The sequence below is a fragment of the Nicotiana tomentosiformis genome, chromosome 9, assembly GCF_000390325.3.
Source record: "Nicotiana tomentosiformis chromosome 9, ASM39032v3, whole genome shotgun sequence".
NCBI lineage: Eukaryota > Viridiplantae > Streptophyta > Magnoliopsida > Solanales > Solanaceae > Nicotiana > Nicotiana tomentosiformis.
Genome location: NC_090820.1, coordinates 106,475,919 through 106,497,932, shown reverse-complemented (window position 1 = coordinate 106,497,932; position 22,014 = coordinate 106,475,919). Strand labels below are relative to the sequence as shown.

General features: G+C 35.4%; 1 protein-coding gene across 3 annotated transcripts; it reads left to right on the top strand.

Annotated features, from left to right (window-relative positions):
* Positions 1-13: 13 nt before the first annotated feature.
* Positions 14-21,731, top strand: LOC104099078 (phosphatidylinositol 4-kinase alpha 1). 3 transcript variants are annotated; one of them, XM_009605974.4, is made up of 26 exons: positions 17-1,023; positions 1,198-1,539; positions 1,632-1,781; positions 2,734-2,904; positions 3,045-3,203; positions 3,297-3,418; positions 3,498-3,804; positions 6,483-6,648; positions 6,793-7,010; positions 7,500-7,646; positions 7,744-7,926; positions 8,374-8,868; positions 9,012-9,371; positions 10,194-10,408; positions 10,634-10,814; positions 10,981-11,114; positions 11,210-11,360; positions 14,717-14,983; positions 15,392-15,469; positions 15,603-15,647; positions 16,271-16,443; positions 16,583-16,778; positions 19,121-19,261; positions 19,963-20,171; positions 20,953-21,114; positions 21,201-21,731. In XM_009605974.4, the coding sequence occupies exons 1-26, from the start codon at positions 226-228 to the stop codon at positions 21,457-21,459; spliced, it is 5,829 nt and encodes a 1,942-aa protein (XP_009604269.1). In that variant the 5' UTR covers positions 17-225; the 3' UTR covers positions 21,460-21,731. The 3 variants fall into 3 exon arrangements, 2 of the variants coding, with proteins under 2 accessions (XP_033512749.1, XP_009604269.1); XR_011411071.1 differs by lacking the exons at positions 19,963-20,171; positions 20,953-21,114; positions 21,201-21,731 and having other exon boundaries at positions 14-1,023; positions 16,662-16,778; positions 19,121-19,247; XM_033656858.2 differs by lacking the exons at positions 16,583-16,778; positions 19,963-20,171; positions 20,953-21,114; positions 21,201-21,731 and having other exon boundaries at positions 14-1,023; positions 19,121-19,247.
* Positions 21,732-22,014: the final 283 nt, after the last annotated feature.

Below are 22,014 nucleotides of genomic sequence, written 5' to 3'. Positions count from 1 at the left end.
CCCTATTTAAGTGGGAAGAGGATTCTCAAGTTCAAATTAGTGACGCTGACACCACCCTCAACTGATAAAGAAGAAAATACAGCGCGTTACATTCGATTCTCCTCTATTATCACGAATTGCGCCAATCCGCCACCTTCACTTCTCCTCTATATTATCCTCTCTTAACAAACAGTTTCACATTACAAATTGCTTGAGACTTTTTTGCTGTCTATTTCTAGAACTAGAATGGACTCTATGATCGAATTATGTGATTTGATTGCAGAAAACCCAGCTCAATTGGGGGATAAATTAACTTGGATATGCAGCAGATGTCCATCAGCAGCAGAAATCCTAGAATCATCATCACTTAGGGTTAGGGTTTCAAGGTCTCAACTCAATGCCATACTCGCTGTTGCACGATTCCTCTCAAAATGCCCGAACTATTCAGATGAAACGCCTAAAGCACTCGTCCTCGATTTTTATCGTTCAATTCCTTCGTATTTCAACCGGTCCTTTTGGCCACAATCTTTTACAAACGACTCAATTGATTCCTTTTTCGTTGATTTCTTTGAATATATTTGTACAGCATGCAAATTATGTCCAGAATTTTCTGTTGACGTGGCTAAATTCACGGGGGATATTATGATCTCAGCTATAGGCAATGAGAATGAGGATTTGGGGATTAAAAAGGCGATTTTGAAAGCATTTTGTTGTAACTGTCCACCTGTTGTTCCTTCCGATGCCAACAAGTTAGTTTTGGGCATGCTTGAGCAGTTTCCTAGCTCTCCGGGATCATCCTCTGATTGTTCATCTACGAGTCCGGGATCATCCTCTGATAGTTCATCTACGAGCGTAGGTGATGGTAGAAGCAGTGGGGATAGTGATGAAGTTGTTGAGGAGGCTGTAGATAGCATTGAGAGACGAGAAATGGCACTGAAGGTGATAGGAAATGTACTGGATAAATCCTCCATCGGTAACAGTCTATTGGAAAATGTCAGATTTATTGTACAGCAACAGTTTCACTCAATGGTAGCATTCTTAAAGGTAACAAATTCATGATCTTGATGTTTATTCTGTTAAATTATGCGTGGTACTTTATCACTTTAGTTAGAAGTTGCATGTTACTATGGTTGCAGCTTATTCTGTTACATGCATTGATATTGTTACATTGCAGCTTATTCTGTTACAGTTTATTTTCTTTACTTGGTTGACTGACAGAAAAGTAAGCATGACTGGTTGGAACAAGGGCAGTCACTGAAAGTTAGGATCAATGCCAAGCTTTCTGCTTATCAAGCGGCAGCCTGGTTGCAGATTAAAATTCTTGGATCCCTTGATTTGGATGGAAAATCATCAAAAAGTTTGTTGCGTGGAGCTCTTGAGTTGTTGATAGGCGCTGCAGAGGCATGTTTACGCTCTGCATGGCGGAAGTTGAGGGCATGTGAAGAGCTATTCAGCTCCTTGCTTTCTGGAATTTCCCGTGCTGCTGTTGCTCGTGATGGTCAGATGCTTGAATTTCTGCTCGTTCGGTTTAAGCCTCTTGTGCTGGACACATGTGCTCAGGTACGAGTTTCGTTGCTTTAGGTCACACTTAATGGTTCAGTCGTGATTGCAGAATCTAGCATAACTTGTTGATTTGGATTTTTTCACCACAGTCAGACACCTGGGACAGCAAAAGGGGGGCCATGTTTGAAAGCGTGTTGAAGACAAGTTGTGAGATAATTCAGTTTGGATTGTACAAGAATCAATTTTCTGTATATACTTTTATTGCAAGCATTCTTGAAAGGAATCGTTACAAGGAAGAGGTTAGTTTTATCTTGCATTTAACTAGCATTTTGAATAACTCATATGCGTTAATAATTTACTAGTGGAAGGAAAATGGATGTTTCTTGATGAATCAAGAGGTACTAAACACCGATTAAAAAAAATCAAGAGGTACTAAACCCTATCAGTTTTCTGGAGTTGCTAGATATTGCTTAGAAATGGTATACAGAGCTTTCTACCACATTTTTAATTTCTTCAAACATTATGTATGTTTGAAGATCATTTAGACTGTTGATTATACCGCTCACCTTCTACAAAGCTGTCTTTTCCAAGTTGATAGTTTTCTGTCCACTTTTTCACATTGATACCTTGGAGTCATGAAGGCCCTTTTGCTTGTAATTGGATAAGGGGTTATGCTGATTCGTTTTAAAATTAAATCAGCCATAATGTCATTGAATGTAAGTCAATTTTGGAATAATGTTTGTCTACTTCTACAGTTCGTGATCTTACAGTTAATGTAAATTAAATTCATCCATCTCACTCTCTGTTTATATTCTCCAGTAGAGTCTAGCTTCCTTACTGGTTATTCAAGCTTTTATCCACTATTCTGGAAAGGTAACAATTTATAAATTTTGTTTGTTCAAGATTATATCTGTGAGCTTTTGTTTTGCTTTAGACTTTGCTTGAAATACCTATAACTCAATTAGAGGTTTGAAATTACCTAAGCTTCTGCAAGTAGAGGTTTAAAATTCACTGTTTCATTGGCTAATGCATACTTGTGCCAATAAACAAGCATCTTTCTGATTGGCCTGTGACAAAGTAGAATCTTATATGTTTATTCCAAGGTGGGGATGTCTTACAGATTTGGTAGCAGGCCACCTAAGAGGCTAATTTGTATTTGCATTTCTCGAAAGGGACATATTGCTTAATTCTTTTAGTGTTTCTTTATGTCTTCTTTTTGTTAATATTATCTGCAAATACTTACATTTCCAGGTAGAGAAAGAAAAGCAGGCAGCTCCTTTCCTGCAGTTGAACTTTATAAGGTTACTAGCTGATCTCAAATTTTCAATTAAGAGGCCTGAAGTTGTGGCTGTGATATTGCCTTTCTTCATTGAAAGTTTAGAGGAGGGTGATGCATCAGTACCAGGCTTATTGAGACTCCGAGTATGAAACTCTCTTTTCATCAGAAACTGCACTTGTATCTTTGCTTCATTTACTCAAGTTATGAAACCCTTTACTCTGTGAAGTGAGCTAATTGAATCACTCTCTGAGTCTTTCAACTTGTTTTTGTTGAGCTGCTACAGCTTCTTGATGCTGTTGCTCGCCTGGCGAGTTTAGGTTTAGAGAAGTCCTACCATGAAGCTGTTGTTCTGATGACAAGGAGTTACTTAAGTAAGCTTGCTGCTGTTGGCTCAACTGAAAGTAAGACCACAGCTCTAGAAGCCACAACAGAACGTATTGAGGTGCGCTCATGGTGGTTTTATCATATTATAGAATTTAATAATCCCTGAGAATTTCTTATTGACCGACTGGTCACATGTTCAATCCCATTCTAGACACTTCCAACAGGATTTCTTCTGATTGCCAAATCCTTGACTACTCCTAAGTTGCGTACTGACTACCGTCATCGTTTGCTATCCCTGTGCTCAGATGTGGGCTTGGCTACAGAGTCAATAAAGTAGGCCTTCTTAATGTTGCCTGAAAATGTGCTTTACTTGACTGCTTCTGGAGAAACTCAGGGACATTGTATTTTGCAGGTGTGGAGCAGATTTTCTTGGTCCTCTCCTTCCTGCCGTGGCTGAGATATGTTCAGATTCTGATCCTACTGTAGACGTTGAACCTTCACTTTTGAAGTTGTTTAGAAACTTGTGGTTCTATGTCTCTCTCTTTGGGTTAGCTCCTCCATTACAGGACCATCATGGCATGACAAAGTCAGTATCAACTACTCTAAACAGTGTTGGCAGCACTGGAGCGATTGCCCTTCAAGCAGTGAGTGATCCATACATGTGGAGTGCTGTTTGGTCCTCTGCTGTCCAACGCATTTCTCAAGGAACCCCACCACTTGTAAGTTCGGTTCTAATTTAGAAGTTCAGCCTCTGAGCAATATTTGTGATCATCTTCTCCAAGAATACTTAGTTCTTATGTTGATATTTGATATTTTCTGCGCTGTGTTGCAATCAATCTTGAGACACATCTTGGATTTAATGTTTAAGATGTTGCACGTGTAAGTGCGATCCCAAGTCAAGTGTGCCACTTACTGAATTTTCATCCCAACTTAATAAGCTGTTTTTCTGTTCATTCCCTCTTGCTCATATAGCTCTAATATCTTGTTTTTTCTGCGTCTTCCTCAACTAAGATGAGGTTCATTTTGGGAAAAAACCTACATTATGGCAACATGAACAACAATACCACACCTGAATCCAAAACTAGTTGAGCTTGACTATTTAATCCTTTGTATCCATTTTGTTTTTTTCGGGTAATTTATTCCTATATCGGTGAATATTTATCTGTTTGGGCAACTTAAATGTTTTTTAAAGTGAGAATTCCTTAAATCTCACACTTGTCCTACCAAACCTAGTGCAGGTGTAACAACAATAACAATTAAGCATAAATCTCAACCTGTTGGTATGGTAGTATCCCTTGCTTCTAAGGTGTTAGTTCTTAGCTAAGTTAGGTTTGATTCTGGTATATTGTAGATCGTTTGAGAAAATGTATCTCCACATGATTTTAAATTGTCTCTTTTTAGTACATTCAATCGTCATAATGTCATGCTTAGGCCTGGCAGATTTGGGGTCTACATAGGACATAGTCAAGCCATTTCAGATGACTTTCTCTCATTTTATCTTCTATTTGTGTTACTTACAACCTCTGTCTTATATGATCATTTCTAATCTTATTTAGTTTTGTATGACCGTATGCCCATCTTAACATCTGCATTTGTTTAATATTAGGATCAGGTAAAGATCTTAACATCTGCATTTCTACCTAATATTCATTTTTGTTTAACGTTACCGTTTCACAACTGTTTTAACTTTTATAGAAGTTACCTTTTGCTTTGTTAGGTATCTTCCTATTGAATACAGTCCTCAATTTGAACCATTCCTATTCTAGTTTTATGTACCACATCTTTACCTATTATGCAATTCTTCTAGAACACTAAGTTTAAACATCTGAATTGTCTGCATATAGGCACCGCAATTCCATCCAATCTCATTTAACCTTTGTTCTTCTTATGGGTCTAAACTCGCTGTTCACATATTACATCTTACTTCTACTTAATCAAGAGAATATTGTTTATCCTACGCATAAATCAAATTACAAAATTGACAGGCCCATCAGTGTGTCATTTATTTTCATCTTGAATCATGTAATATTTCTTGTTTCATGAAATAATGTTATTCATTTAACTGAATATTTTGGAATTCCTGCAGGTTTAGCAAAAGATATACATCTATATAGGTGATACTAGTTGGAAATACCTGTGTAGGTCTTGTATATGCTAGTAAAAATAGAGAGAAATTCTAATATACACACACACACACACACACACACTCACACACACACATTAGTCTTAGGATACGCGCATCGCGCGTGTCCTTTATATTAATGAAGAGAATTTTTTTTTAAATTATATAAATATTATAGAGAAATGTAGTCGAGTTATATAATTAAAGTTACATGAAAAAAATACTATATGTTTTTTAAAAATGGAAAACAAATTATTCTATCCGCCTCTTAACGTTATGATAACATTTTCTGATTAACCAGAATAAGTGTTTGATTGATTTGTTATATAAAAAAATAACTGTTTTAACTGATACACACATATCTTTTTAATAAGGTGATTAATATGAATAATACAGTAATCACTAACCAGAGAAATAATAAAGCTTAAAATTCATCTGAAATTTTTGTCAATTGTCCCATTTTATATCAACTTGGTAAATGGCCGTTTTTTATTTCTCTTGTAAATGATGGATCTTTTAGACCACGGTCTAAAGATCCTATTTTAGAAAACTGAAAATTTTATGAGAAAATATTAAACGGTAGTCTAAATCTTATAAATTTTTACAAACGCTAGACTACAGTGTAATGTTTTATGAGCAAACTTAAAGTTATATGAGCAAACATTTGACTTGAGTTTAACGTTGCCCGGAAGGGATAGTTTTTCAAAGTCTATATTTGCATAGCTTTTTCAAATAGGGACAAAATCTAAACAGTGACCTAAAAAGGGATATTTGCGTAAGTCGGCCAAAATTCATTGAGGAGATGGTAACATATGATTAGGTAATTCAGTTAAAATACTGTGATATTGTCTAAACTGCAAAAAGAACAAAATTAAGGTTAATAAATAATTGCTTAAGCTAGTTGAATATAATTCTCACGTTTACCAATACTTTTTGAGAAATAATTACTAATACTGTAAATATATAGAAGTTTAGCATTAGGTAAGTTGTTTTCCTTTTTTAATCAGATGTTCCCGAAGGGACTCGTAAGTTGTTTTCCAATTAGTTAAGACGAAGCTCTGGCGACATGCAGAGCTTGAGCTATATATCACTATTGTTACCATTAGTATTTTTTTACTTTTATTTTTACTTGGTTTAATGTTGGCCCGAGATGAGTTTAAATGGAGAGGAGGGTCAGGAGGATTCATATAGCCGACCCAAACGAGTTTGTCATTGAGGCATAGTTGTTGTTTAACTTAATTTTTTTCTAAGGGTCTGGAATGTGCTGTTTACCAGGTTGTGAGCTCCATGAAGTGGCTTGAAGATGAGTTGGAACTAAGTGCTCTTCTTAAAGGTAGTCGGCGTGGTGGTGGCAATGAGAAAGGTGCCGTTAGCCAAAGAACTGCTCTTTCTGCTGCTTTAAGAGGGTGTATGGAACTTTCAGCAATGAGGGCAATTTCCGGTTTGTAGAGTTTTTCATGTTCAGTTTGAGAAGGAAACCAAGTTATTAATGACTTCAATTGTTTGGGAGATATTCTTTGCTTAGATAAAAGTGATGATTGCAATGTTTTTTAGGCCTTATAGATACTTTTTTTGTCCTCTACAGGTATCAAGTCAACTTATCTACTTGCAGTAGCATGTTTGGAGATAACACGGTTTAGTAGCAATGCTGGGATCCTCAATGTGGGCCCTAGTTCAACAGCTTCTAGAAGTGCCTTCAGCTGTGTCTTTGAATACTTGAAAATTCCTGGCCTCACACCGGCTATCTCTCAGTGCTTGACAGCCATTGTTCACAGTGCTTTTGAAAAAGCAGTAGCATGGCTGGTAATTTTAACTCTGCTGGGCTTGTCTTGCTGTTATGGACATAGTTCATCACAGTATCGAATCAACAATGTTTATACTATATAACATTAACATATCCTTTTAGTTGCTCCCGCCGTCCCAATTTACGTGACACTCTTTCCTTTTTTGTCAGTCCCAAAACGAATGACTCCTTTCTATATTTAGTAACAACTTAACTTAAACTCCCTATTTTACCCTTAATGAGATGATTTATAGCCACACAAGTATCTTGGCTTGTTTTAGACCAAAAGTTTCAAAAGTTTTTCTTTCTGTCTTAAACTCCGTGCCCAGTCAAACACCATCATATAAATTGGGACAGAGGGAGTATTTTTATTAATGAAAAAGCTAAAAGGTGATCATATTTTTTAAACAAATATAAGTTTCTGATCCTTTTCTTTTGCATTCCCTTTCCATTTCTTATCTTTTTTTTCTTTTACATAAAGGTCATATGATCCTTGTAAGTTGCTGCAGGAGGAGACTAGATCAAGAGCAGACTATAAGGAATCTACATTGACCACCCATGTCAGTTTTCTTTTAAAAAGTTTGTCCCAAAGGAATGAGCATATACGAGATATCTCAGTTAACTTGTTGAATCAATTAAGAGATCGTTTTCCTCAGGTGGACTTTTATTGCTGCTTGTACCAAGTGTAAAGTTTGTTACCTTTGCCTTTTGCCATTGCTTGATGCTAAGTTTGAGTAATTTACTGGCTTGCAGATTTTGTGGAACTCTTCTTGTCTAGATTCAGTATTATTTTCAGTGCACAATGATCTGCCTTCATCTGCAATCAATGATTTTGCTTGCATTGCTACTATTCGCTCCTTGTACCAAAGGACTGTTCGCGAATGGATGATTCTTTCACTTTCACAGGCTCCTTGTACTAGTCAGGGGCTTCTTCAGGTTTGTTATTCCGTCAGTTTCGAGCTTCATGACATTGTTGTGTAACTCTTTTTCTTCCGTGTTTCTTATGTCAAGTATGTTTATTAGTCTACGATCAGGCGCTTGTGCATATTCTCTTGCTAAGGGATAAATGCACTTTATTAGAGTGCAAAATGAACATTTAGGTCTTTCTCTCCACTATGATGCATGTAGAGGAAATGTATTTTGTTGGAAAAGCGTCACTAGTCCTTAACATTGTAAAAACATTGTCTTCTTTCAACTCGCGTATGTGGAGACTGTATTTTAGCTTATTCGGTACCTAGAGTTTAAAATCTTAGATAGCTTTTCGCCGAAAGATCTGATTTTCCGTGGTTCATACTGATGTTTTACTGGCTTATTCCCTTCTTTGCAATCTATTTCATATTATTTATTGCACATACTATTAGCTAATTTCTTTCCGTGCTTCAGGAAAAGCTTTGTAAAGCAAACGCTTGGCAAAAATCGCAGCCTACAGAAGAAGTTGTTTCTCTCTTATCTGAAATAAAAATTGGTACTGGTAAAAATGACCACTGGACCGGAACAAAAACAGCAAATATTCCTGCTGTTATGGCTGCAGCAGCTGCAGCATCTGGAGCAAAATTAAAATTGAGGGAGGCATTTAATTTCGAGGTGCTCAGTACTTGTATGATCAGTGCAACTGCGAAGTCTAATCATGCTGGTGAAATAGCTGGAATGAGAAGTTTATATGCGAGTTTTGGTAGCCTTGATCTCCCAGCTTCAGGTCCTGGTGATATGGTGGAACATTTGCAGCCAAAAACTGGGTCCTTTTCTGAGGTTTTACTTAAAAAGTTTGTCCGACTGCTCCAGGAATTTATTAATGATGCAGAAAGAGGGAGAGAAGTAGATAAATCATCATTCCATGAAACTTGTTCTCAAGCAACTGCTTTTCTACTCTCTGATCTGGTATAATTAAGATCTGGTATAATCAAGTTCTAGTTTCAAGCAGTCTTTGCTTTCCTAAGGCCTTAGGCTGAGATGAAACGTCTATTTCCCCCCTAAATTTTGTTTTTCGCTTTACATATTACTGAATTTGCTGTTGTCCACAGGGATCAGATTCTAAATCAAATGTAGAAAGCTTTTCAAAACTTTTACGTCTTCTTTGCTGGAGCCCAGCTCATATATTGACATCCAATGCCATGGAGACTGGTGTATTTATTTGGACATGGTTGGTTTCAGCTGCTCCTCAATTGTGTTCTCTAGTACTTGCTGAGCTTGTTGATGCATGGTTGTCGACAGTCGACACAAAGCGAGGTCTTTTTACATCTGAAGTTAGGTGTTGTGGACCTGCTGCTAAGTTAAGGCCTCACCTGGGACCTGGGGAGCCAGAAGCACCGCCTGAAAAGGATCCCGTTGAACAAATAATGGCCCATAGACTATGGCTTGGGTTCTTTATTGATCGTTTTGAGGTGATTATCAGTGTTCAATGCTTTCAACTTCCTTAGCTGTTCCCTATGAATAAATGCAGTGATCAAGCACATACTGCTCTATTGTCCACCCTAAGTGGTTATGTTAGAGGTGATGTAACATTACACTTAACCCATCACTTATTTGAAAATTAATTGGATAATTGTATAATTATGATGTTTTGCTTCCTTTATCAAGTACTTCAGTAGTTGTCTTTTGAGTTTCGAGTTAAAATATATGGGATTTTCCACGGTGATACCAATTTTACGATTTTGTGTCTTTAGCTTTTCTCTTATTTTATCTATTTAGCTATGGTATAACTTTTACCAAGTATCCTCTTGCACTTGCAAGAGCAGCTCTCAGCTCGCTTTCTCACCAATTTCTTACACTTATGCTGTTTCTATGTAGATTACTACGATCTAGATGAGTATTTGGTTTGTTGAATGTTTTTTCTGTTTGACTTGGTTGGAATGTGGTTGTACTGCAGTAGAACTACTATAATCCTTGCTAACCTTGATCACAGCTGAGATGATGACGTTTTCTACTCTTTCGAGCTTTTCAGTTTTTGCTCGACCTCTTGAGACACTCCTTTTTCCAGGGGGTCAATAGTTGTCTAAGAAAACATGGTTTAAACCATTCATTAACAAAGACAAATAATAAACCATTTTGGGAAAAACACCGTCTTTAAGTAAGCTTGATAATGTTGCTAGAAGTTTTCAATTGATGTCTTACCTGAATCATTGTTTCAGACTTTTGATTGTCTTAACTGTATATAAAATAGTAAATTGAAGTTTTTTTTCCTTTTGAAAAACTTGTCCTTGCAGGTCGTTCAACATGGTAGTGTTTCACAGCTTTTACTTTTAGGGCGGTTGTTGCAAGGAACTATCACACTACCTTGGAATTTTTCTTCCCACCCAGCTGCTACTGGCACATTTTTCACCCTCATGCTTCTTGGATTGAAGTTTTGCTCATGCAAGTTACAGGGTAGTTTGCAAAACGTCATGGCTGGGTTTCAGCTTCTAGAAGACAGAATATATCGGTAAAGACTTGACTTGTATTTAATTGGACCAGTATTAATAGAGGCAGGGGAATGAGTAGTGGAAGGTCCTTGCTCATTGCCTCTTGGCCCCAATATCTTTCTAGTAGATATTGAGTTGCGCACAAACATTTCTCTATTTGTTTATGGAAGTTTACATCAGGCTTGGGAATTTTTGGACTATGTCGATCTGATGATTCATTTAAACATTTGGAACATCATTTTCAGGGCTTCATTGGGGTGGTTTGCTCACCAACCTGAGTGGTATGACATGAATAAGAGCTTTGCGCTGAGTGAAATGCAGTCTGTATCTATGTTTGTCCATCATCTTTTGAATGAGCAGTTAGATACTTCCCAACTCGATTTCAAAGGGCGGGCACTAGAAAATGGAAGCTCTTTGAATGATGTGGTGAGATAATCATAAACAAGTTGATGAAGACCATGCTTCTTACATCATCGAGCAACTTGTACCAAAAATATCCTTAGTTTTTGTCATAAGAACAGTTTCTTTCCTTCAACTGCAATCAAATTTTTATGGTCCTTGTGCTCTTTTTTTAACTTAATGATGCTCGCAGAAAGATCAACACCATCCTGTTTGGGGCCAAATGGAGTGCTATGCTGTTGGGAGGGAGAAGCGGAAGCAGTTGCTTCTGATGTTATGCCAGCATGAAGCTGACAGGCTTGATGTCTGGGCACAACCTACTGCCAAGTAATACACAATGATTGCTGATTGTGTTTGTCCCTGTATTAACTTCCTCTTCTATTGTGGGTTGTCATTATTGTTATTAATTCTTCCAATATCAGGGAAAGCACTTCACGTATTAAAATCAGCTCTGAGAAATGGGTCGATTTTGCTCGAACTGCCTTTTCTGCAGATCCCCGTATAGCTTTTTGTCTTGCTGCAAGGTTTCCTACAAATAATCATCTGAAGGCTGAAGTAACACAATTGGTGCAGGTATGTTTCTCCCTCCCAGTTTTCTTATCCTCCAGTTTTTTAATCAAACCCTGAAGTACCTGAATGATAGATATCTCGAGAGAACATGGAATACTTGAAACAGAAATGGGATAAGTTGACTTTAGGATGATGCAGGTCACTTTATTTGCTTATTTTCTTGAAATATTTATGCAAAAGCATCTAAAAAGAAGGGTATTTGTGCATCATATTATAACCAGTTTCTCAAGTAGGTAACAAAACTTTCTAACCAGCAATAGAAAGATGTCCTTTATGATTTATTCTATATTAATATCTTTCCGTTTGAGTGAGGGTTGACACTTTAAATGGAAGAAAGTTGCTTTTGGTATGGAACACTACCCAATTAGATGTTAAGGCATCTTTTTGGCCAAAAAGGTGGGGAAAGTTGCATCCCATAGAATATGCTTGCAACTCGTCTGTTCCATCCCTAGTGTGCCTTGATATCTTTGGTAATGGAAAATAAAGATTGGGAAAGAAATTGAATTCAGAGGCTAAGAGCTAGTTTCTTTTGCTTAAGTTTTGGGTTTGTCTAAATGTGTTATTTAGGGCTTATTCTTCTAATAAAATATACTCCCTCCATCCAAATTTATGTGATGGTGTTCGACTGAGTATGGAGTTTAAAAAAGAGACTTTTGAAACTTGTGGTCTAAAACATGCTATAATTTCTGCGGCTTAAAAATCATGTCATTAAGGGTGGAAGAAGTTTTAAGTTATAATATTTCTAAATATTGAAATTTTTCATTCTTTTTTGGAATAGACTACAGTGTTGTTAAAGGCTTGCTTAAAGCGCGCTTAAGTCCTAGAAACTCGGTGAAGCCCAATGGGTTCTCTGTAAGGGCACAACAATGTATATATAGCTTAATTATAGTTTTTCCACTTTTTTGTTTAATTTTTTTTATGTTTATATTTTTTGCATTACATTTCTATTTTTAAATTTTTCTTCATCGGCGCTTTTCAACACTAAAGCCCAGAATTAATTGCACTTTATGCTTAAAGCTCCAGAAGAATTTGGAGCTTTTCGACTACTCTGTGGCAAAAAAAGAAAAGTGTGTCACATGAAATGGGACAAAGGGAGTATTTTCCTATAAAAAAAAAGTTGGGTAGAATTCAGCTACTAATATAGACAGTATCCATGGTTTTAAAAACATTAATTCCTTGAATGACAGAAGTGGTGATTTTGACAGCATAAATCACTGTATTTCTAGATCTTTTTCTTGTACAGTATAAAACCAATCAATTGTCCTTAAGTTCACTTAATCCATTCAAAATTTTCTCATATTCTTGAAAATGATGTCATGTTGTGCTTTCAGAATCAATCCTTTCAGATGTCACTTTCATTTTATTATTGATCCATTGTGAGTATTTAAGTTTGAAACTTTAAAATTTGGCCTTGTCCGAATACACTCTTTGGCAGATTTTGAATTAAAAAACTGGTTATTTCCAACAGTATGCTTGGGTTGACCAGAGGTTTCCTCAAATTTGTCCGAATGGCTTTAGTTGTCATCAATTGCCTTAGCATCTATTTTGCCTAGGTAGTTCAGGCATGGAATTTTATGGAAAACATATTTGTTTTGGGTGGTCTCACTAAATGTTTGCTCATTGCCATGATTATTTCTTTTACTGCAATGGGTTAATTACTTTAAATTGTCAAAGTCAGAGTCAAACCTCTTAGATTGTGATCGAACTTGTTTGAACATACTAGATCGTATTGCTTTAATAAATTTCAATTGTCATCTTATTTGTCAATATGATATACCCAATACTAAAATCTCTATTAAATTAAAGGTACTTATATAGTCATTGAATAATATTTTTGTTCTATATTTTTCTTTATTCTATTATCCAATGTTTAGTATTTTTACATTGTTAATAGAAATTTTTATGAGCATATTACTTTGTTTAATATTTTTGTCTACTCGCTTTCTTTTTGTAATATAAGAGAAGATATATATTTTATTAATCTTGAAATATTTTTTATTTTAAATTTTATTTTGTTGTTGTCAATAATATTATCTGAATTTTAATGAATAAAATCTCTATTAAATTAAAGGGACTTATAAAGTCATCGAATAACTTTTTTGTTCTGTATTTTTCTTTATTATATTATCCAATATTTAGTATTATTGCATTGTTAATAGAAAATTCTATTACCATATTACTTTGTTTAATATTTTTGTCTACTACTTTTTTTATAATATAACATAAGATATATATTTTATTACTCTTGAAATATTTTTTTATTTTAAATTTTATCCTATTGTTCTCAATAATATTATCTGAATTTTAATGAATAAAAACTCTATTAAGTTAAAGAGACTTATATAGGCATCGAATAACTTTTTGGTTTTGTATTTTTCTTTATTATATTATCCAATATTTAGTATTATTATATTATTAATAGAAACTTTTATTAGCATATTACTTTATTTAAATTTTTGTATGCTACTTTCTTTTTATAATATAATAGAAGATATATATTTTTATATTTTATATTTTATTCTATTATTCTCAATAATATTTTCTGAATAAATAAACTTTTTATTTTAAAAAAGAAAAACAAAAATTATTAAAAAAAACAAAGAAATTTTGAATTGGCAGTTTTTTATTTTTTGTAATTTAAATTTTTTATTTTAAAATAATTTAAAAACTCCAACTTGAAACTACTCTCCAATTTGAATGTATAATTTTTTTTTTAATTTTCGTTTTTTATTATAAAATATTTTATTTATTATTTTATAGATAGTTAAATTCCAAAACAATAACCGATAACTAATTATTAACTAATTATGCCATGTGTCTTTTTTCTAGGCTGCCACTTGGCTTAAGGGGAGGGCTTTTTCCTCTCCTTTTAATAATATATAGATATAGATTGTGTTAGGCCCTGTAGCTTTTTTGGTTCTGATGAATAAAATCTAGTCCAAGAAAAGGCATATACGTAAGAAACAAGGATATCTGATCAGAAGATATATCTGCTCACAAATCATTATGTTTCTTTTGAGATTCTGGTGATCTTCCATGGCATCTTAAGGTCGGATAAATTTTATTTTGTCTTGCATGCAAGGAAATAGGACTTAATATACTGCTCCTGACTTGTCAGCTTTTTCTGGAGTTGGCCTGTTTTACAATCTTAATAGTCGTCCTTCGTATCCAAAAACTTGACTTCATCTTTTTATTGTCATTTTGTCGAACTATATCTTTTTTCCCTTTCTTGAATTCTCTGTGTTTGAAATTCCTTCTATAGCTGTTATTTTGTTGAACTATATCTTTTTTATTTTTGTTTTTTCCTTTCTTGAAAATCTTTATGTTTGATGTAAATGATTATCTTGCTTCTATTACAGTCGCATATATTGGAGATACGTCACATACCTGAAGCATTGCCATACTTTGTTACACCTAAAGCTATTGATGAAAATTCAACTCTTTTACAACAATTGCCACACTGGGCTGCTTGTTCAATTACCCAGGCGCTAGAGTTCCTCACACCAGCATACAAGGGTCATCCACGCGTCATGGCTTATGTTCTAAGGGTGTTGGAATCTTATCCTCCTCAAAGAGTAACTTTCTTCATGCCCCAATTGGTGCAGGCTCTGAGATATGATGGCGAGGTGTGTTTTACTGGACTTTGTATGTGAACTTGTTTTTTGGCTTTTGATCATCTGGCCAGCAAGTCTAACAGACGTACCCTCAGAAGTTAATTCATTACTTCAATGTTTTTACATAGTTCACACTTGGATTTAGCATTCTTGTCAGTATACAGATATTATTATTCTTTCATGAACAACAATTTTATGGGTATCATAAATATGAGTGAATGATTCTGTTTACCTGTAGGCAAAATGAACAGAATTAATTAGTAGATGTCACAATGGCTTTTCATCTCGAAGTAGTTTTCATAATAATTTCCTTGTGTCTCAACTGCCCATCTGTTGTGTGCATCAATGGCAAAAGATACTTTATCATCTTGCATATAACAGATCTTACTGACGCTAATCATGTGATTTTAACCCATGCAGAAATTAGTAGAAAGATACTTGCTCCGAGCTACTCAAAGGAGTCACATATTTGCCCATATTCTAATATGGAATCTGCAGGTGGGAAGCTTTTGCTTTCTTTCAGTTTTAAGATGACTACCTTGTAGCATAAAAATAATATGTTCCCTCTTGCTTTATGGTGAACATAGGTTTGGTTCTCTATTATAACCACTAACCTGAAAAGCACTTGCAGGGCGAGACTTGTGAGCTGGAGTCAGGGAAAGATTCTTCTGCAATGGTAGATAAATTCAACTGATACCTCTTGATATTATACCATCTAATGCACCTTTTTCTAAGCACTCTTATCTGGTCCTCTTTCCATAAGCATGTCGTGCACAAACTCTATTTCGAGGAGATTTGTTTGGAAACTGCAAATTTCAAAATTCAGATAAAAAAGCTATTGACCAACACTGTAATACCTCCAAACCAATTTAACTTTGGTTTTTTGGGGGGGGGGGGAGTTCTTTTCTTTGCGACTATACTGTCTCAGTTTTTTTTCCCAATGCAATCTTTATTTTGTTGCATGGATAACCATCCTTATCTGTAAGGAGATCCTTTTTTTTTCAGTTAAGGAGATCCATTTATCTGTTTTCTGTGTGATTCACTTTTACTATTCTCTCTCTCTCAAACCTTCACATGGTATGTGATGTGCATTTCCTTTAAGTTCATATGCTTTCTGTCTAACTCACCTTTTGTATTGACACATGAGCACATTTTTGAAGTCAATAATTCGTTTACTTCTTGTAGCTGTTCCACAACATAATTTCTTGCACATACCTACACTTGGTGGAATAGTTATTATTCTTATTTTGTACTATTTTCCCCTTATAACTGTAAATATCTATGTGTTTTTATCTTCAGCATGCTGCATTTTTTACCCTACTTCCTCTGGTGAGGCAACAGATAATTGACGGGTTCAATGAAAAGGCTCATGATGTGTTTCAGAGAGAGTTTGATTTCTTTAACAAGGTCACGTCTATATCTGGTGCACTCTATCCACTTCCCAAGGAGGAGCGAAGAGCTGGCATTCGTAGGTAATGTAAAATGTGCGCCAAGATTTAATAATGTATAGTTGTTTTACTTGTCAACAAAAAAATTGCATATTTACATAAGTGCTGTGTGCCTTTGGATATTTGTATATCCTGAAACAAACTTCATACTTTGAGTAACTAGGGAGTTGGAGAAAATTGAGATGCAAGGAGATGATCTCTATCTACCTACGGCTCCTAATAAAATCGTGAAAGGGATTCAGGTTGATAGTGGAATTCCCTTGCAATCAGCTGCCAAGGTTCCTATTATGATCACATTTAACGTGGCAGATCGAGATGGGGATCAAAATGACATAAAACCCCAAGCCTGTATATTCAAGGTAAGCATGGGGGATATAACTGTATTTTCCTTCAATTGTCCTCTAGAATTTTGAATATTTTCATTTCAAACAAAAGAAAATCTGCATGTGGTCTTGCATTCCTGTCACGACTTTTCGGCACCAGATCGTTATGTTTAGCAGCTAGTAATATATAACTTTAAAGGCATTTCTTTGTCTTCTTAAAGTCTTCTCTGAGTTCGTTCCCTTTGATGGTTGACTGACTAGCTTCAGAAGTATCAAAAAGTGAATGAACCTCGTTGAGAATGTAGTCTTTCTCATAACTACTGATTAGTAGGCAGTTACTCGATTTTGAGTTTAATGTTCAGTTTGACTTTTTACTTTTAGTTTAGAACTCGGACTGGTTATTAGAGTGTGAAATATATAAATCTCTTCATCTCATATGGAATGCCGTATTGATGTAAGAATAGGATTCCCACAGTTCGGGTAAGAAGGGTAGGGAATTGTTACGTTAAGTGGGTATTAGGATGGGTGACGGGCTTAGGCACATTGGAGGTAAAAGCGAAAAACCGGGGCTATTCAGGCATGGAATATTAGTAACAAGAATTTTACCTAAAGTGCGGTTTTCTTCTTACTAAATCAATGAAAATATCAACTCCAAATAGATATGGAGGTGTTTTTGGGCCTTGATTTTGTGCAGTTTTTGAATTGAGAAATTGGAAAAATCAGCGGTTCAGAAAGGTTTTGGGAAAGGATAGGTTGTATGGTTGTCTTTAGAACAGAGGAACTTACGGAAAAAATAACCAGAAGATACAACGATGAGTTTAGGAAGGAAAGGGAAACACAAAGAGAAAGAGGTAACCTTTAGGAGCACTCCGAGATCCCTATGCTTCAGAACATAAAAAAGGAACTTCACATAAAATCCAAATGAAACATAATCAGATGACTTGAAGCATATATGATCTTTATGAACCCCAAAAACCTAGTCTTACTCCAAGAAGGTTCTGTTATACAATCAGAAATTTAACTTTACCACCAATTGTGACGGACTCGAAGCATACACTTGTTCACTAATTATGACGGTTCATCAGGGCCTCTTTCCTCCTCTCTTTTCTGCTCACTCGTAGGTGACGGCCTCGTACAAACTAAAAAATATATTATCTTCCAGAAATAGTTGCTTGCTCTTGCACTCAATGTGTACTATACTAAGGTGGTAGCTACCATACTGCCAATATCAACAAAATCTGCTCCAGTAGAAAATCCTGAAATAAAAACTGCATATCTGACAGATGAAAAAGTAAACATGCAAATACTAAATTATGTCAAAGTCATACAATTGGAAGGAACTAGAGGGAAGCATGATCCAAAATTTTGTTAAATTGTGTTTCCTTGGAGGGTTTTGTGGACTGCATCAATGTACTATTAGACGTTTGAATAGGATTAGGGCCAATGTCTTCTGTATTTACAGCTATCTAAGTTAAGTTTCTGATCATACGAAAAATGGATGCTATGATTCTGCTGTTATGTATTCAAAAGAGTTCTTTTAACTTCTCAAAAAAAAGTTTTGTAGTTTCTGAAAAAAAAAAATATTCTATTTGAGAAAAGCAGACAAATTTTGAAGGATTAAAGAACAAAGTTTAATTGGAGCAGTGGTATTTATAGTTTACTCTGACTAATAGACCACTGATGTTTATTAGGAAGTATTGTGGTAAGTCTAATAGAACTTTTGCATATATGGTAAGAAAGTAAATTGAGTAACATGTTCCATTTTTGGGAAGTTGAAAACGGTTTTGCAACAACTCCAAAGGGAACAATGACATTGGATTTTGTTTGAGAAGTTGGAAAATTAGGTACTTTTCTTATCTTACCTGATATATCAGTTTTAAGGAATAGAACTTAGAAGTTATGCCATTAATTGCTTTCAGTTTTGAACTCAGTAAGTAGATGAACTTGACATGGGCTCAGTAATCGTGAATACTTTATGCAATTAATTCCCTAGCTTATTCAGATGATGTAGATTTCGTATTCACATCTCTGTTGTTAAGCACTAAAAGTTTTCTCAAAGTGTGTGTATCACCTCATTTAAAAAATTTCACTCTCCTAGAGAAGACATTTCTATTTATTTATTTAGGTTCCACAACACTTCTTCACGTGCTCATCTGTTTCGTTTCTTGGACCAAATACATAAATATATTTGAATGATGATTGGCTTTAAAACTTGAAGCCATGATTTATGTATGATTTGATATCATGAGATTGTGTAACCTATCTCATCTACAAACTCAAGCTGTTAGATGCCACTTTAAATAATTCAGTATGCTAACGACCCATTTCTTGTTTATGCTACTTTACATGTAGCTAAATTTGTTTTTTCTTTGGCATAGGTTGGAGATGATTGTCGGCAAGATGTTCTTGCTTTACAAGTCATTTCACTTTTGAAAGATATATTTGAAGCTGTTGGGCTTAATTTATATTTATATCCATATGGAGTTCTCCCAACTGGCCCAGAAAGAGGAATAATTGAGGTGAATCCTTGTATGACATCTGCATCTAGTTTCATGGATGCTTGTGCTTTCATAATGAAGTTTTTATATGTGAAATATCTGGAAACTGCTTATTTATCCCGGAAACTGATATGAACTGAAACAGATTACAGAGAGGAAAAAAGACATGAAGCTGGAAAACCAATAAAAAAAAAAACAAACAAACCCAGTGTAATCCCAGAAGTGGGGTTTGGGGAGGGTTAGTGTTTACGCATACCTTACCCTTACCTTGTAAAGGTAGAGAGGTTGTTTCCGATTGACTCAAGAAAAGCATAGTCACAGCAGTGTTGAAAACCAATAAAAAAAAAGAGAAAAAAAGAAAAAAAGAAAGTTACTGAAGAAATGACCATAGTAAACAAGAAAAAAGAAAGACTTATGAGGATGAAAACAAGCCATAGTAAAGAAATTTCAATTTTGTTTACGAAGTAAACATAGATCAATTATACATTGTATTTCTAATTTGTAATACATCAAACTAAATATTCAACAAGAAATAAGTGCATTACAATTCTTGCATTTCTAATCATTACACTACTAATCATAGCATTATGAATCCCTGCAATAGTAATCCCAATATTACTAATCCCAGTATAACTTGTATCTAAGCCAAACGACCCCTTATTATTTTGTGGTCTTATAGCTTTTTTTACCTCCAAAATCTTTTTACATCTGTCCTTTTGCAGGTTGTACCCAACTCACGGAGCAGAAGTCAGGTGGGTGAGATGACTGATGGTGGTCTATATGAAATTTTCCAACAAGACTTTGGGCCTGTTGGCTCTCCCGGTTTTGAAGCTGCTCGTGAGAACTTCATCATTAGCAGTGCAGGTTATGCAGTTGCCAGCGTGTTGCTTCAACCTAAGGATAGACACAATGGGAACCTTCTGATTGACAGGTAGGCACCTTACTCTTCGATTGTTAAGTATCCTAGTGGCAGTGCTTGTGACATTACACTTTATCCAATTCAAGTTTGGTGTTAAGATGTGGAAACCTTCTAAACTATTGTCATGTCATGGTGGAAATGTTTTAAGTTGTTTTAACAGTTGACGTGCATGAACTAAGGGGAGATCACCTGCCGTTTCACGTGTTTGGAAGTGTTTTCTTAAAATATTTTGTCATGACCATGCCTTTCCTGCTTATATGTCAATGATGTGTCAATTGTCATAAAGTGGACTCGTTTTTTCGGAATATGATTCGGATACCTTGTATGAAGGGTCACGTTAAGAAAATAAAGAAAGTCAAAACATTTGTGTTCATGAGGCAAGCTCAACTAGCCTTGTATTCTATATATCTAAATTGCTAATGACTTAATTATTCGAGCTCATTTGGCTTTTGGTTTATTAAGACTTATTTAACACTATAGATGGTATTTCTAGCGCTGCTTGATTATTGAATAAAACAGTCTTAAATGAGTCTTAACTCTTAACAGACCAAGAACCAAATAATGAGAATTAACTTCACTTCATAGCTGTGCGTTCCTTTTCAAAATGTTGTTTCCATGTGGACGGTGCAGATTTTCTTGTGGAAGAGTTCATGAAAATGGACATACTTTTTGGACACCAAAGAAGCGAATACATTATTCTGGAATAAATATTCATCTTTTAAAGCTTATCAATATTGGTTGGGTAATATTGACTCATCTGCTGATGAATTTCCTTTTTTATATTGTTCTGCAGTGCTGGTAGGCTTGTCCACATTGATTTTGGTTTTATCCTGGAAATTTCTCCCGGTAGAAATATGCGATTTGAAAGTGCTCACTTCAAGCTTAGTCATGAGATGACCCAATTAATTGACCCATCTGGAGCAATGAAAAGTGAGACATGGTACCAATTTGTAAGGTAAGTGATCTCTTTTGGGCGAATTGCACTGTCTTCTTATGTATGAATATCTTTTTTCTTATGCTAAAGTTGGACTGGTTTTCCAGCTTGTGTGCCAAGGGTTACCTTGCTGCACGTCGCTATATGGATGGGATAATCAATACAGTTTCGATGATGGTAGATAGCGGATTGCCTTGCTTTAGTAGGGGTGACCCCATAGGAAATCTTCGGAAGAGATTTCATCCCGAGATGAGTGAACGTGAAGCAGCCAATTACATGATTCGTGCATGTAGTGATGCGTACAACAAGTGGACAACTGCTGGGTATGATTTGATTCAATATATGCAGCAGGGTATCGAAAAATGAGGGGGAGTGCTTTAGCATTTCACAGAAGTGTATATTCTGGTCACTTGTGATTATATGGAAAAGGAAATGTCTTCATCACATTGGTGTAATTCTTTTTAAAGGGGTAGCCACGTGAAGATGCAAAGTGATTCTTTAGTAAAATTGAATGAAGAAATGCAGTGATGAGTTGCTTGTGAAAATTTTGTATTTACTGTTTATACACTAATATGGCGTGTAAAAGCTAACTGTATATAATTAGTTCAGCCTTGAGCATGGGTTGGTAATTGTGAAAAGTGGTGATAACTACTACTTTAATTAGTTAAATTACATATGTGAAATCCTGAGCCGAGGGTCTAGCGGAAACAGACTCTATCTTCTTAAAGGTAGGGGTAAGGTCTGCGTACACTCTACCCTCCCCAGACCCCACTTGTGAAACTGCACTGGGTATGTTGTTATTGTTCTTGTTAGTGTGAAATTCTGATGTAGGAATACAATCGGTCATAGGCCTGTTTGTTGAGTGTTGACACTATTTGGGTGTACAATTCACATAATTATATAATCCAAAGGTATACAACA

Coding starts and splice junctions, on each gene's coding strand:
- LOC104099078 (XM_009605974.4), top strand. CDS start 226: ATGGACTCTATGATCGAATTATGTGATTTGATTGCAGAAAACCCAGCT. Junction 7,927..8,373: donor CTAGTCAGGGGCTTCTTCAG/GTTTGTTATTCC, acceptor TCCGTGCTTCAG/GAAAAGCTTTGTAAAGCAAA. Junction 10,409..10,633: donor CTAGAAGACAGAATATATCG/GTAAAGACTTGA, acceptor CATCATTTTCAG/GGCTTCATTGGGGTGGTTTG.